Source organism: Lucilia sericata, unplaced genomic scaffold (assembly GCF_015586225.1).
Source record: "Lucilia sericata isolate MDLA Ls3-8-SP2 unplaced genomic scaffold, ASM1558622v1 Contig000093F_arrow, whole genome shotgun sequence".
In the NCBI taxonomy this organism is placed as follows: domain Eukaryota; kingdom Metazoa; phylum Arthropoda; class Insecta; order Diptera; family Calliphoridae; genus Lucilia; species Lucilia sericata.
This window is the reverse complement of record NW_023994125.1, coordinates 566812-581690: the sequence shown is the minus strand read 5'-3', so window position 1 is coordinate 581690 and position 14879 is coordinate 566812. Positions and strand designations below refer to the sequence as shown.

Here is a 14879-nt window from a genome sequence, read left to right as displayed (position 1 = left end):
TCACCAAACAAATCCACGAATAACTTTATTATCACAGGACTTTAGCAAATGTCCAACTAAACGCTTGTGATGATTTGAAACCTTCTAATCCTACTAGGAGAAGGAGAGAGTTGTCCCCAAAAGTAGGACATATCAAAAAAACAAGAAAAAGTTAAAAAATTCTCAATTATGTCTTATTGATACACAAATCCCTTTACCCCTAGCAGCCACTGTTTATTGCGTTTTTATTACATTTTACAAGAATAATAGATGGTGTTGTTCATTTAACAATAACAATTTTTATACAATTACATGCGCTAATTAAAATTTATTATTTTGTACAGAAAATAAAAACATAATAACATACTTTTTAAAGAAATTTGCATAAATCGCAAAAAAAAATCTGTAAATGTTCAAAAGAAAAACATATTGTAAAAAAGTTGTTTTTAAATAAATTGTTAAACTTTTGTCCACTAAATTACAAAATGTTGAGGTTTGACAAAAAGAACATTAACAAATAGGGAAACAATTTGTCAATTAAAGAAAAAGTTAAAAAAAAAATGTGATTAAATTTGTGTTTATCATTGGACTTTTATAAAAATAATTTTATTTCAAATTAATTTAAGGAAAAAGCAATTAAATTGATGGATTTTTTTCTTGCTAACAAAGACTAGTTCATAGCCAAACCAGTTATTAGACTAAAAAAATAGTCAAATAGGCAAGTCCATAGACTTGATTATTGACTAGTATACTAGACTAGTCACTTTACTAGTCTGGTTTTTAGACTAGTCATTGGACAATAGACTCGACTAGTCTGTGTACTTGTCAATAGTCTAGTCCATAGACTAATCAATAGGTCAGACCATAGTATAGCGAATAGGCTAGTACACACACTAGGCAGTGGACTAGTCTCTACATAAGTCGATAGACTAGTCAATGGAGTGATTAGAAGGTTAATATATAGGCTAGTCAACTTACAAGTCAGTTGACTAGTATATAGACAAGTCAATATAATATACTAATCCAAACACTGGACTGTTGACTAGTCTATGGAATAGTCTATTGACTAGTTCTATAGACTAGTCTAGAAACTAGACTAGCCAATAGAATAATCCTTAAAATAGTTCATACATTCACTAATAGACTAGCCAGTAGGCTAGTTTATAAGCTAGTCAATAGGCTAGTCCATACACTAAGGAATAGACTAGTCCAAATCTAAGCCGATAGACTAGTCAATAGAGTATATATTTAGTATATAGACAAGTCCACTTTCGAGTCAGCTGGCTAGTATATAGACTAGTCAATATAATAACTACATATACTAATCCATAAACTAGTCAGTAGAATAACCTAGAGACTAATGCATAGACTAGCTCACGGACAAGTTTATCGACTAATGCATAGATGCCAATGTAAAAAATCAGAAAGTTCTTCTAATTCAAAAGAGCACTCTTTTTGGAAGCGATTAGTACTTGCCCAGGCAATAATGAGAATATAAATCTTGTAGTGGTAGATCTCTCTTCTTCCTTACACACTCAAGAAAGTTCGGAGAAGTTAAAAAAACAAACAAAAGTCCGAATGCTTAGTTGTTACAAGAATACAAGAGAGCTTGTGGGATATAGCCTTTTACCGACATCAGTTTTAAACAGCATTCTTAGCAATACTTTTTCTGAGTGATTTTGTAATTTAAAATATTAATAATTTTAAAACTTTCCACAATCACTTTACATTTTACTTACAAATTAAAACTTCTTAACATAATTTACTCATAAATTTGATAAAAAATGTTAAACCACTATTAAAGTACTACAAAATACTGAAAAAAAATAAGTAGAGATTTACAATACATTACAATAATTACCATACCAAAAGTAGTAACAATAAAATTAAAATTCACACAAGAAATTAACAAAAAAAAATTAACACAAAAATTACCCGTAAATACTATATAGTAATTTTTCTTCATACAGTAAATATATAAATACAATTCGAAGCAGAAAAAAAAGCATAAAATTTTAATTGGTTTATCGCAATTTTTTACCAAAGGACACACGCCAGGATATATGAAAAGCACATATAATTTTTGGTGGGTAAATAAATATTGATACTAAAAGGAAACTGGGGGCTAAAGTTTAACAATAAAGTAGTCGCTATATAACCTGCAAGAAAAAAAAAAGAGAAAAACCAAAGCCCAAATAAAGAACCCAACAAAAAAAGAGGAAACATTACTGCATCAGACCAGCAGGCGCGATTAAAGCTCATAAAAATTTTGCGTTACTTGTGTTTTTATTTTACACCAAAGAATGCGTGAAATTATGCAAGAGATTGTTGTATGTATTTATTTATTTTTTTTTTTTTTGCGTATACATTTAACGAAATTTATGTAATTTTGTTGTTTTTTCCTTTCCTTCGACATTAAAACACTTAATACGAAATAACTTATTCACGCTGTCGATTACGCAAAAGGAATGAATCACTACTGTGAACAAAAAAAAGTGGCCAAAAATATGTGAAAGGTTTTTTATGGAGTTTTTTCTTTTTTAATAAATCGTGCAAACATTCATTAACTTCATGCATAACTATCTGCAATTTAACCAAACCCATGCACATACTATCATATTACAACCAGACAAAATTTATTTGTAAAAAAATTTAAGGTCTATAAAGGATGCATAATATGTGGAGACGAATTTTTTAAACCCTTTAGAAAGTCTATTCACTAGTTCGACTAGTAATCTCTTGGACTAGCCTATGCCAAGACTATAGGCTAGACTATAGACTAGACAAATAGACTAGACTATAGACTAGACTATAGACTAGACTATAGACTAGACTATAGACTAGACTAGACTAGACTATAGACTAGACTATAGACTAGACTATAGACTAGACTATAGACTAGACTATAGACTAGACTATAGACTAGACTATAGACTAGACTATAGACTAGACTATAGACTAGACTATAGACTAGACTATAGACTAGACTATAGACTAGACTATTGACTAGACTATAGACTAGACTATAGACTAGACTATAGACTAGACTATAGACTAGACTATAGACTAGACTATAGACTAGACTATAGACTAGACTATAGACTAGACTATAGACTAGACTATAGACTAGACTATAGACTAGACTATAGACTAGACTATAGACTAGACTATAGACTAGACTATAGACTAGACTATAGACTAGACTATAGACTAGACTATAGACTAGACTATAGACTAGACTATAGACTAGACTATAGACTAGACTATAGACTAGACTATAGACTAGACTATAGACTAGACTATAGACTAGACTATAGACTAGACTATAGACTAGACTATAGACTAGACTATAGACTAGACTATAGACTAGACTAGACTATAGACTAGACTATAGACTAGACTATAGACTAGACTATAGACTAGACTATAGACTAGACTATAGACTAGACTATAGACTAGACTATAGACTAGACTATAGACTAGACTATAGACTAGACTATAGACTAGACTATAGACTAGACTATAGACTAGACTATAGACTAGACTATAGACTAGACTATAGACTAGACTATACTAGACTATAGACTAGACTATAGACTAGACTATAGACTAGACTATAGACTAGACTATAGACTAGACTATAGACTAGACTATAGACTAGACTATAGACTAGACTATAGACTAGACTATAGACTAGACTATAGACTAGACTAGACTAGACTATAGACTAGACTAGACTAGACTATAGACTAGACTATAGACTAGACTATAGACTAGACTATAGACTAGACTATAGACTAGACTATAGACTAGACTATAGACTAGACTATAGACTAGACTATAGACTAGACTAGACTATAGACTATACTAGACTATAGACTAGACTATAGACTAGACTAGACTAGACTAGACTAGACTAGACTATACTAGACTAGACTAGACTAGACTAGACTAGACTATGACTAGACTATAGACTAGACTAGACTATAGACTAGACTATAGACTAGACTAGACTAGACTAGACTATAGACTAGACTATAGACTATAGACTAGACTAGACTATAGACTAGACTATAGACTAGACTATAGACTATAGACTAGGACCTATAGACTAGACTATAGCTAGACTAGATAGACATAGACTAGACTATAGACTAGACTATAGACTAGACTGTAGACTAGACTATAACTAGACTATAGACTAGACTATAGACTAGACTATAGACTAGACTATAGACTAGACGATAGACTAGACTATAGACTAGACTATAGACTAGACTATAGACTAGACTATAGACTAGACTATAGACTAGACTATAGACTAGACTATAGACTAGACTATAGACTAGACTATAGACTAGACTATAGACTAGACTATAGACTAGACATAGACTAGACTAAGACTAGACTAAGACTAGACTATAGACTAGACTATAGACTCAGACTATAGACTAGACTAGACTATAGACTAGACTATAGACTAGACTATAGACAGACTATAGACTAGACTATAGACTAGACTATAGACTAGACTATAGCCTAGACTAGACTAGACTATAGACTAGAATAGACTAGACTATAGACTAGACTATAGACTAGACTATAGACTAGAATATAGACTAGACTATAGACTAGACTATAGACTAGACTATAGACTAGACTATAGACTAGACTATAGACTAGACTATAGACTAGACCATAGACTAGACTATAGACTAGACTATAGACTAGACTATAGACTAGACTATAGACTAGACTATAGACTAGACTAGACTAGACTAGACTAGACTAGACTAGACTAGACTAGACTAGACTAGACTAGACTAGACTAGACTAGACTAGACTAGACTAGACTAGACTAGACTAGACTAGACTAGACTAGACTAGACTAGACTAGACTAGACTATAGAATAGACTATAGACTAGAGTATAGACTAGACTAGACTATAGACTAGACTATAGACTAGACTAGACTAAACTAGACTAGACTAGACTAGACTAGACTAGACTAGACTAGACTAGACTAGACTAGACTAGACTAGACTATGACTAGACTACTAGACTAGACTATAGACTAGACTATAGACTAGACTATAGACTAGACTATAGACTAGACTATAGACTAGACTAGACTACTAGACTAGACTAGACTAGACTATAGACTAGCTAGCTTATGGATTATTCATTTGACTTTTCGACAAGTCTATTAATAAGTTTATAGACTATTCTATGAAATACTGGTCTATTGAATTTTTTATGAATTACTCTACAGATGAACATTTGTAATATAAAAAAGTACTTCTAGTGTCAAGACAGTATAACAGCTGAGTAACGAACTCGAGATATTCGGTTCGTTTTCTGTGTCGGCAAATTTGTTGTGCCTAATACAAAATAACTTTTTTTTTAATGACTTATTTAAGTCGTTATTTGTAACCGATGTTTTAAAAGTATTAAGTAGTGAAAAGTTTTAGCTGAAATATTGTTTATCCTTACATATAATAAACATTTTAAAAGTTTAATCCTAGTTCCTTCATTCAACAAATTTTTTTTTAAATTTTATATTTCAAACACAACATTTGTAAGGTTAAACTTAAAATGCCTGCCAATTTTTTTCCGTAGAGTATATTGCCCATAAAAATCTGAATCTCTCATAAATACACAATATAAAGAATTCACAACATTTAAGAAATTTATTATTTTAAACGATATATGAACGTTTTATAAATAACGTATAAAAATTTTATATGAAAAATATATAAGGAGCCAAACTGTGATTGGTGACTTTGTGACTGGTTAAAAAAAAACAATTGACAAAAATATGAGAGAGATTTTCAGCACTCTTTATTAGAGTGGTAAAAATATAATCGTTTTCAAGCATTGTCTGTAATGTAGCCCTGTCCGTCATTCCTTGTTTTAGAAAAACCTGACCTGACTAAAATATGTATAACAGTTATAACAGAACATAACACCAATGAGCATGGATGCCCCGGTGGGCTAGTTGACAGTGTGCGAGCTTATAAGTCTAGAGGTTGTGGGTTCAATTTCCTACATACACTCTAGTCTCAAAGTCTTTTTAGTCTCAGTTCTTTTTAGAAATACGTTCCTTTCTTAAAAATTATTTTTTTCTTGTTAATTTCATCGTTCAACTTTCATTCATTATTTATCCTAAATCATGGTGTTATTGTTACAAAAAAATCGTAATATGTTTTTTTAATTTAATTATGTTCCACTTCATATACATATTTGCATTTAATTACATTATAAAATCTGTAAACACAAATACAATTTAAACAAATTATGCATGTGTTAAGCCAACAAATACAAACGGGACAGTATTGTAAAGGAATTAAAGAAAAAAAAATAATATCAAAGCTTTTGAAATTGGCAACATAATTTCACATTTGTATTCGATTATTGGGTTCAATTCAGAACAGAGAGCGGCTAAGAGTTCTCATACTCTTCAAAATTTCTCCAGCGTAAACAGAGGCTGGAATTTAACTAATATTCAATTATAAGTTAAAATAGAGATAAGCCAAGAGCTCATCTGTCGTTCTCTCTCAATACTTGATTTATAAGCAAACAACTTTTTGCCCAAAAGGTACTTTTTAGGATTTAAAGTACTAAATTAGTTTTCGGCATTTATAAGCTAGTGAGTGTCTAGTCTATGGACCAGTTTTTTGACTAGTCTGTGGTGTATTCTATTGATAGTTATAATTACAAGTCAATGTATTAATCTATTGACTATTTAGTAATATTTATTAACTATTTTGCAAACTAGACTATGCTACACTATGGACTAGTTTATTGACCACTCAAACCTGAGAATTGGTCTACCACACAAACCTGAGAATTAGTCTATCAACTAATCTATTGACCACTTTTCGAACTAAAATATGCGCTAGTCTATATACTAGTTCTTTCTGATCTCTAGAACAGTCATTGGCAGGAGCTCTCTCTTTAGCTATCTTACTCTCTTGCTTTCACACAAACCAATCAAAGCAATTATTATTTACTCTCAGTCGATATTTGTTCTAGAGCAGCAAAAGAAGAGTAAATTTATATCTATTGACTACTTTATGGACTGAAAATTTTAACTGTTTTAATTCTTTTAAATCCTTTTATCAATTTAATTAATTGGCTAGATATTTTTTTTTTTTTCAGGGAAAAAGTTTTAACGTAACAAACACTGAATAATTTACACATGCCTGAATAAATTATTTGATTTTGAAGCAAAATTAAAAAAAACGAAAAAAATTGGGAAAAGCACAATCAACTAATTGTGATTATTAAAGCAATATAAGAGCAATAAAAAAATATTTAAATAATTATTAAATATTATAATGCAATTAATATTTATATACATATTTACACACATAAATATGTTTATATAGTGTTTTATTAAAATTAATTTTGTAAAAATATTGATAAATAAATTTTTGGAATAGAATTTTTTAAAATCCAAGGAGATAGAAAAAGTGGGCCTTTGTATTTAAAGCTTATTATGTAACAAAATCTATTTGGAATACTTGATCATGCTAGCTAACTACCTTTTGCATTACTAGGGAATAGTTTAGTGATGTTAAGATGTTATTTTTTTTTTTTTGTTTGTTTAGCGGCATAAATTTGTTTGGCCTTTTATTTAAAAGCTCCTGTGATAAATTTCCAAAAAATTATTTAAAATATTCCCTGAATTTTCTGCACTTATTAACAGATAAATATTTATAGAGATTAAGCTTAAATACTAATTATATAAAAATGATTTTATATTTTTTTCTACAAAAAAGTCATAATTTTCTATGAATATTTAATACAAAAAATATGTATTATTAATTTAAAATTTAAACAAACAGTTTAGTTTTCTATTTAGTTATTGTAAATAATTCAATTTTCCCTTACTCTTAACTATTCTATAGACAAAAGTTAAAAAACTATAAATGAATAAAAGGAGTTTTTGTTCCTTTTTTATCATATTATAAGCCTAGAGGTCATAAAACATAAGTTTAGTTTTTATTAACAAAAATTTCATAGATGTATAAAATAATTTTAGCTTTTTCTGTTTCTATTATATATTTTTCTCTAACAAAAACACATGTAGACTACTGGATTTTATTATTTCTAATTCTAGAAAAAGGTTAAATTTTGTGTACTTTCTTTTAAATAACATATAGAGGTAACTTTTTATGAAAATTATTTTTATAAGAGGGTGGCAATACACTGGAAAAAATTGCAGAGGAAATATTTAAGTTTTCTTTATTTTTTGCTAAAACTCAGTCAGTTGCTAACTGCTACACAACTTCTAAAATTAAGATAAAAAGCTAAATATTTTTGTAACATCTGATAGACCACAATACATATTAGCTATTAAAAGAAACAAATTTCCACTTATTATTTTAATATACATCATTATACCCTACACCACTGTAGTGGGGAGGGTATTATGCGTTTGTGCTGATGTTTGTAAAACCCAAAAATATTGGTCCTACACCCACCTGAAAGTATATTAATTGGCTTAGAATCACTTTCTAAGTCCGTCCGTCCGTTCGTCCGTCCGTCTGTCTGTCTGTCTGTCTGTCTGTCTCTCTGTCTGTCAGTCTGTAGTGGGGAGGGTATTATGCGTTTGTGCTGATGTTTGTAACACCCAAAAATATTGGTCCTACACCCACCTGAAAGTATATCAATCGGCTTAGAATCATTTTCTAAGTCCGTCTGTCTGTCTGTCTGTCTGTCTGTCTGTCTATCTGTCTGTCTGTCTGTCTGTCAGTAAGTCAGTCTGTCTGTCTGTCTTCGTAATGATCGGGCTGCATTTTACCCTATTCCCCATATTAAGTCTCCTTCAGAAAATGACTTGATGGTCCAAATTCACTTATAAACACTAATATCAAGATAATATTTTGCATAAATAACTGATGTTTTTAAGAAAATGCCTCTTTTGTGAACAAATTGTTAAAATATTTCTGAATTAAAGTAAAAATGAAATTAAATACTTTATTATTAAAAAATAATCAACATTTGTTACATAATCACTGGTGTAGGGTATCATATGCCATAGCATGCCCGACTATAAATTCTTACTGGTTTTTAATAACTCTTCGAAACCATCATATTCTTAAATTTTCTAAACCAAAAACTTCTTTCAGTGTTACTTTAAATGTAAAAGCTACAATGTATACAAAAATTGTATTTAGTTATAGCATAAATGACTAAATGCAGTTTTCCTTTTTCAGTTTTTTTTTTTCTTTTTGCTATAAAATTGCAACTTGTAGTTAAAAAGTAACTAATATTACATTCATTCTATAGTATACATAAAAGCCTGTATGTCTGTATGAAGTGAATGAATGTAATTTAGGAAACAAAAGCAAACAGACTTTAGTTTTTTTATACATATATTCTCAAGGCTATACAAAGAAAAAAAATTACAAAACTTAATTCTATACATGTTGGTTTTCAAAACGACATACAAAATACAACGCATGCTTTCATTATATGTATGATGAAAAAAAAAAATAGTAAAAACTTTAGCCCCCTTTTAACAAAACAGGAAATAAATACATGAAAAGTACATACGTTTTACTTTGTTTAAGGCAAGTTTTTCTTATGTACGTTTTTTTTCAAGTAAGTACTTATTTTGTATAAAAAAAAGATTGTAAGAAAAAGTTTTTGTTTTTCTGTAACATTTGAAAGTTGTATAGTTAAATAAAATGATTTAAGTTGTATGAATGTAAATTATAAAGGAACAATGTTAAACAATTTATTTTTAATTACTACTATTTAGAAGCTTTTTTTGCATATGAATTTTAAAATGTTTTTAAATATTTATTTATATTTTATTTTCTTTTTTATGAAATTATAGCACAAAAGGAAGAATTCCAATGTCCTTCACAAGTTGCAAATGGCAATTATGCAGATCCTGTTACTTGTCGTCGTTTCTATCAGGTGAGTAATGAATGAGAAAAGAAGAAAAAATCACAAAAAATATAGAAAAATTTTATTTTTTTAGAATATTTTTCGTAAATTTCTTCTTTTTAGAAAATATTCTAAAAATTTCCTTCTTTTATAAAAAATTTTCTAAAAAATTTCCTTTTTATAGAAATTTTTATAAAAATGTTTCTTTTTTTTAGAAAATTCTCTAACATTTATCTTTTTACAGAAAAACCTTTCTCTTTTAAGAAAAAAATTATGTTCTACAATGATTTCACTTTTTATAGAAAATTTTCTCAAAATTTTTCTTTTCTATAAAAAATTCTCTAAAAATTTTCCTTCTCAAACATTTTGTTTTTTAACGAAATTTTTTTAAAGCCTTTTTATAGAAAATTTTCTGAAAATTTCCCTCTTTATTAAAAATTTTCTAAAAATTTTTCTTTTTTATGGAAAATTCTCTTTTTATAGAAAAATCTTTCTCTTTTTAAGAAAAAAAGTATGTTCTACAATAATATCACTTTTTATAGAAAATTATCCTTTTGATGGAAAATTCTCTTTTTATAGAAAAATCTTTCTCTTTTTAAAAAAAAAAGTATGTTCTACAATAATATCACTTTTTATAGAAAATTATCCTTTTGATGGAAAATTCTCTAAAAATTTATCTTTTTTTTAAAAAATTTTCAAATTTTTTTTTATAGAAAATTCTTTAAAAACTTCTTTTTTATTACCAAAAAATTCAATTTTAATAAAATATTCTAAAATTTTCCTTTTCTATAGAAAATTTTCTAAAAATTTCCTTTTTTTCGAAATTTTTCTAAAAATTTCCTTTTTTTCGAAATTTTTCTAAAAATTTTCCTTTTTTATAGAAAATTCTCTAAACATTTATCGTTTTATAGAAAAATCTTTCAAAAAAAATATATTCTACAATAATTTCATTTTTATAGAAAATTTTTTCAAAATTTTCCTTTCCAAAGAAAATTCTCTAAAATTTTTCTTTTTTGTAAAAAATTCTCAAAAATTTAGTTTTTATATAGAAAATTATCTAAAAACTTCTTTCTTTTATTACCAAAAAAATTAAATTTTAATAAAATATTCTAAAAATTTCCATTTTATCGAAAATGTTCTAAATATGTTTCTTTCGTATACAAAATTCTCTAAACATTTATCTTTTTATAAAAAAAAAAACATTCTAAAATAATTTCACTTTCTATAGAAACTCTTCTCAAAATTTTCCTTTTTATGGAAAATTCTCTAAAAATGTCTATTTTTATAAAAAAAAATCTTTAAAAATAGCTCATTTGATATCATATCTCTTTAAATTTCACTTTTTATAGAAAATTTTCTTAAAATTTCTTTATTTATGGAAAATTATCAAAAATAGTGTGTTTAAATAAAGATTAATTTTATAAAATTTCAATTTATTTCATAACAAAACAACAACAACTAACGCCAAACGAAACAAAACACAAAACCAAAATACGCAAATCATTAAAACCAACACATCCAAACATACGTATTTTTTCCAATAAGCAATGTTGTTGTTGCTTTTATTTTGCAAAGCATGAAAAAAATTGGAATTGGACCTCGAAGATATCCGGGGTATTTTAAAGACTGATTGTAACAAACATACAAACATACAGACAGACAGACAGACATACAGAAAGACATACAGACAGACAGACAGAAAGACATACAGACATACAGACAGACAAACAGACAGACATAGTTATCTATAAGGATCCATAATATATACTTTATAAGGTCGGGAAATTATATTGTGAAAAAGGAATGACAAACGTATATGTATATACCTTTCCCACGAAGGTGAAGAAAGGTATAAAAATTGCAAAATTTCTCTTTAGAAATTTTAATGAATTTTTGTTTTATTCCAAATAATTACAATTATCTCTTTATGTCTCTTTTCTTTTAGTGTGTTGATGGTTACCCTTATCTAAATCGTTGTCCTTCTGGTCTCTATTTTGATGATTTACAAAAATACTGTACCTTCAAAGATGAAGCCAAATGTGGACCATTAGCAACAAGTAAGTTCTAAATACATAAATAAATTTGTATTCAAAGTTTTACATCAAAAACATTAAAAGAAGAAAAATATGCAACAAATCTACAAATTAATAAAAGTGATATACGCAATATAATACTGTCCATAGCAGAAGGGAATGCTATTATATGTAAAAACAAGAAATATGTGAAATATTTAATATAACATGTATCTAAACATGTTAGAAGACACAAACCTTTGAACAAATTTTAAAAGTATAAAATACTTGTATTAAAACCCAGTAGTATGTATGTGTGTATGTATTTAGTGAGAAAGTCCTGGCACTTTTTATTTAAAACCCATCCACATAAAAATATGGTTAGACCACATAAACCAAATACATAGAAAATAGAAATACTCTTTTATTTAGATCTAAAGATATAACTTTTTTTTATTGTATATTAAATACTTAATGCAACAATATTTTGAAACCCTATAGAATACGTGTGTTAGAGGTAAAACAGGAATAAAAAGAAATTACAAAGATGAAGGAGTAAATGTAAAGATATTCATATAGAATAAGTAATATATAATGTCTATAGGTTTTAAGGTAAAGGTTTTATGGCATACAGAATTTTAAGGTGAGCAAATGTGTGAAGGAAAAACATTAGGGTGGGAGTGAATTTAAAGAAAAAAATATTAAATTGAACATTTATGCTATTTCTCTTACCACCCATATACATATTTAGTAGTTTGATATTTGAAAGAAACCTAAGTAATACTGCACTATGGTTCAGAAAATTTTCAACTCTCTCTTATAGCAAACTTTTACCGCCAATAGAATATTAACGAATTTCTATTTTTATACAAAATTTTCACTTTACAGAATTTTTTTTCTAAAATTTCTCTTTTTTATAGAAAATTAAAAAAAAATCTCTTTTTTAATAGAAAATTCTCGAAATTTTCTATTTATACAAAATTTTCGAAATTTCCTCTTTATAGAAAATTTTCGAAATTTCCTCTTTATAGAAAATTTTCGAAATTTCCTCTTTATAGAAAATTTCCTCATTATAGAAAATTTTCGAAATTTCCTCATTATAGAAAATTTTTAAAATTTTCTCTTTATTTAATATTTCCTAAAATTTCCCATTATAGAAAATTTTCGAAATTGTCTCTTTATAGAAAATTTTTGAAAATTTCTCTTTATAGAATATTTATAGAATATTTATAGAAAATTTTCGAAATTTTCTCTTATAGAAAATTTTCTCTTATGGAAACATTTTTGAAATATTCTCTTATGGAAAAAATTTTGAAATATTCTTTTATGGAAAATTTTCGAAATTTTCTCTTTATAGAAAATTTTAGAAATTTTCTCTTTATAGAAAATTTTAGAAATTTTCTCTTTATAAAAATTTTTCGATATTTTCTCTTTATAGAAAATTTTTGAAATTTTCTCTTTATAAAAATTTTTCGATATTTTCTCTTTATAGAAAATTTTTGAAATTTTCTCTTTATAGAAAATATTCTAAAATTTCTCTTTATAGAAAAATTTCTAAAATTTCTCTTTTTTATAGAAAATTTTCTGAAATTTCTCTTTTTTATAGAAAATTTTCTGAAATTTCTCTCTATGGAAAAATTTCTAAAATTTCTCTTTATAGAAAATTATCTAAAATTTCACTTTTTTATAGAAAATTTTCTGAAATTTCTCTTTTTTTATAGAAAATTTTCTGAAATTTCTCTTTATAGAAAATTTTCTAAAATTTCTCTTTTTATAGAAAATTTTCTAAAATTTCTCTTTTTACTGAAAATTTTCTAAAATTTCTCTTTTTATAGAAAATTTTCTAAAATTTCTCTTTTTATAGAAAATTTTCTAAAATTTCTCTTTTTATAGAAAATTTTCTAAAATTTCTCTTTTTATAGAAAATTTTCTAAAATTTCTCTTTTTATAGAAAATTTTCTAAAATTTCTCTTTTTATAGAAAATTTTCTAAAATTTCTCTTTTTATAGAAAATTTTCTAAAATTTCTCTTTTTATAGAAAATTTTCTAAAATTTCTCTTTTTATAGAAAATTTTCTAAAATTTCTCTTTTTATAGAAAATTTTCTAAAATTTCTCTTTTTATAGAAAATTTTCTAAAATTTCTCTTTTTATAGAAAATTTTCTAAAATTTCTCTTTTTATAGAAAATTTTCTAAAATTTCTCTTTTTATAGAAAATTTTCTAAAATTTCTTTTTTATAGAAAATTTTCTAAAATATATTTTTTTATAGAAAATTTTCTAAAATATATTTTTTTTGCAGAAAAATTTCGAAAATATTTCCTGGATTCAAACTAACTCTAAAAACTTCTATCAAACATATTTTAAGACATTCATCTAAATTTTCTCACCCATAGTGCAATTGAAGAAATAAAAGGCATTAAAAGACAAATTGAACTGCAAGGCCAACTAATGCATTTTGGAAATAGACTAAGGCAAATATACAAACACAAACTAAAAAAACAACACAAGTAAATACAGACACATACAAATAAATACATTTTAAATTCATATAAATGTCGTTTGTTAAAATAAAAGGAAATACTACTCATACATTTTAACTAGATCTTACCAACTACTACTGATGCACACATACTCACTACTCATATGAAAAGCAGGATATACACACACATATATAGAAGTTTCTTCTTTGAAATGTATGCAAGTGAATTGTGTATGAAAAGCAAAAGGATGTTAGAGATTAGGAAGCAATTTCCAACAAATGTCGCATAATTCATTTATGGGACATGCCTTAATATACAAAGCACAAAAAGGATTCAAAAACAACAAAATAAAAAACTGCTATAAATGAAAAAGAAATAAAAACAACAGCAAACCTTGCAGTTGTAGTATATTACAAAAAATCTTTAATATTTTTCTAAGTAAATGATATAAAACACATGCATACACTTTCTAACTCTGCCTTTACATTTTCTTCTCTTCAAAAAA

At 26.7% G+C, this 14879-nt stretch overlaps 1 protein-coding gene across 1 annotated transcript in view; it reads left to right on the top strand.

Moving 5' to 3' along the window:
- LOC119599851 (chitin deacetylase 1) overlaps positions 1-14879 on the top strand; it is an 81475-nt gene that overhangs the window by 14693 nt on the left and 51903 nt on the right. Inside the window, exons 2-3 of the mRNA XM_037949761.1 lie at positions 9830-9912; positions 11828-11939. Coding sequence (XP_037805689.1) covers positions 9830-9912; positions 11828-11939 — 195 coding nt within the window. The remainder of the gene's footprint in view (positions 1-9829; positions 9913-11827; positions 11940-14879) is intronic.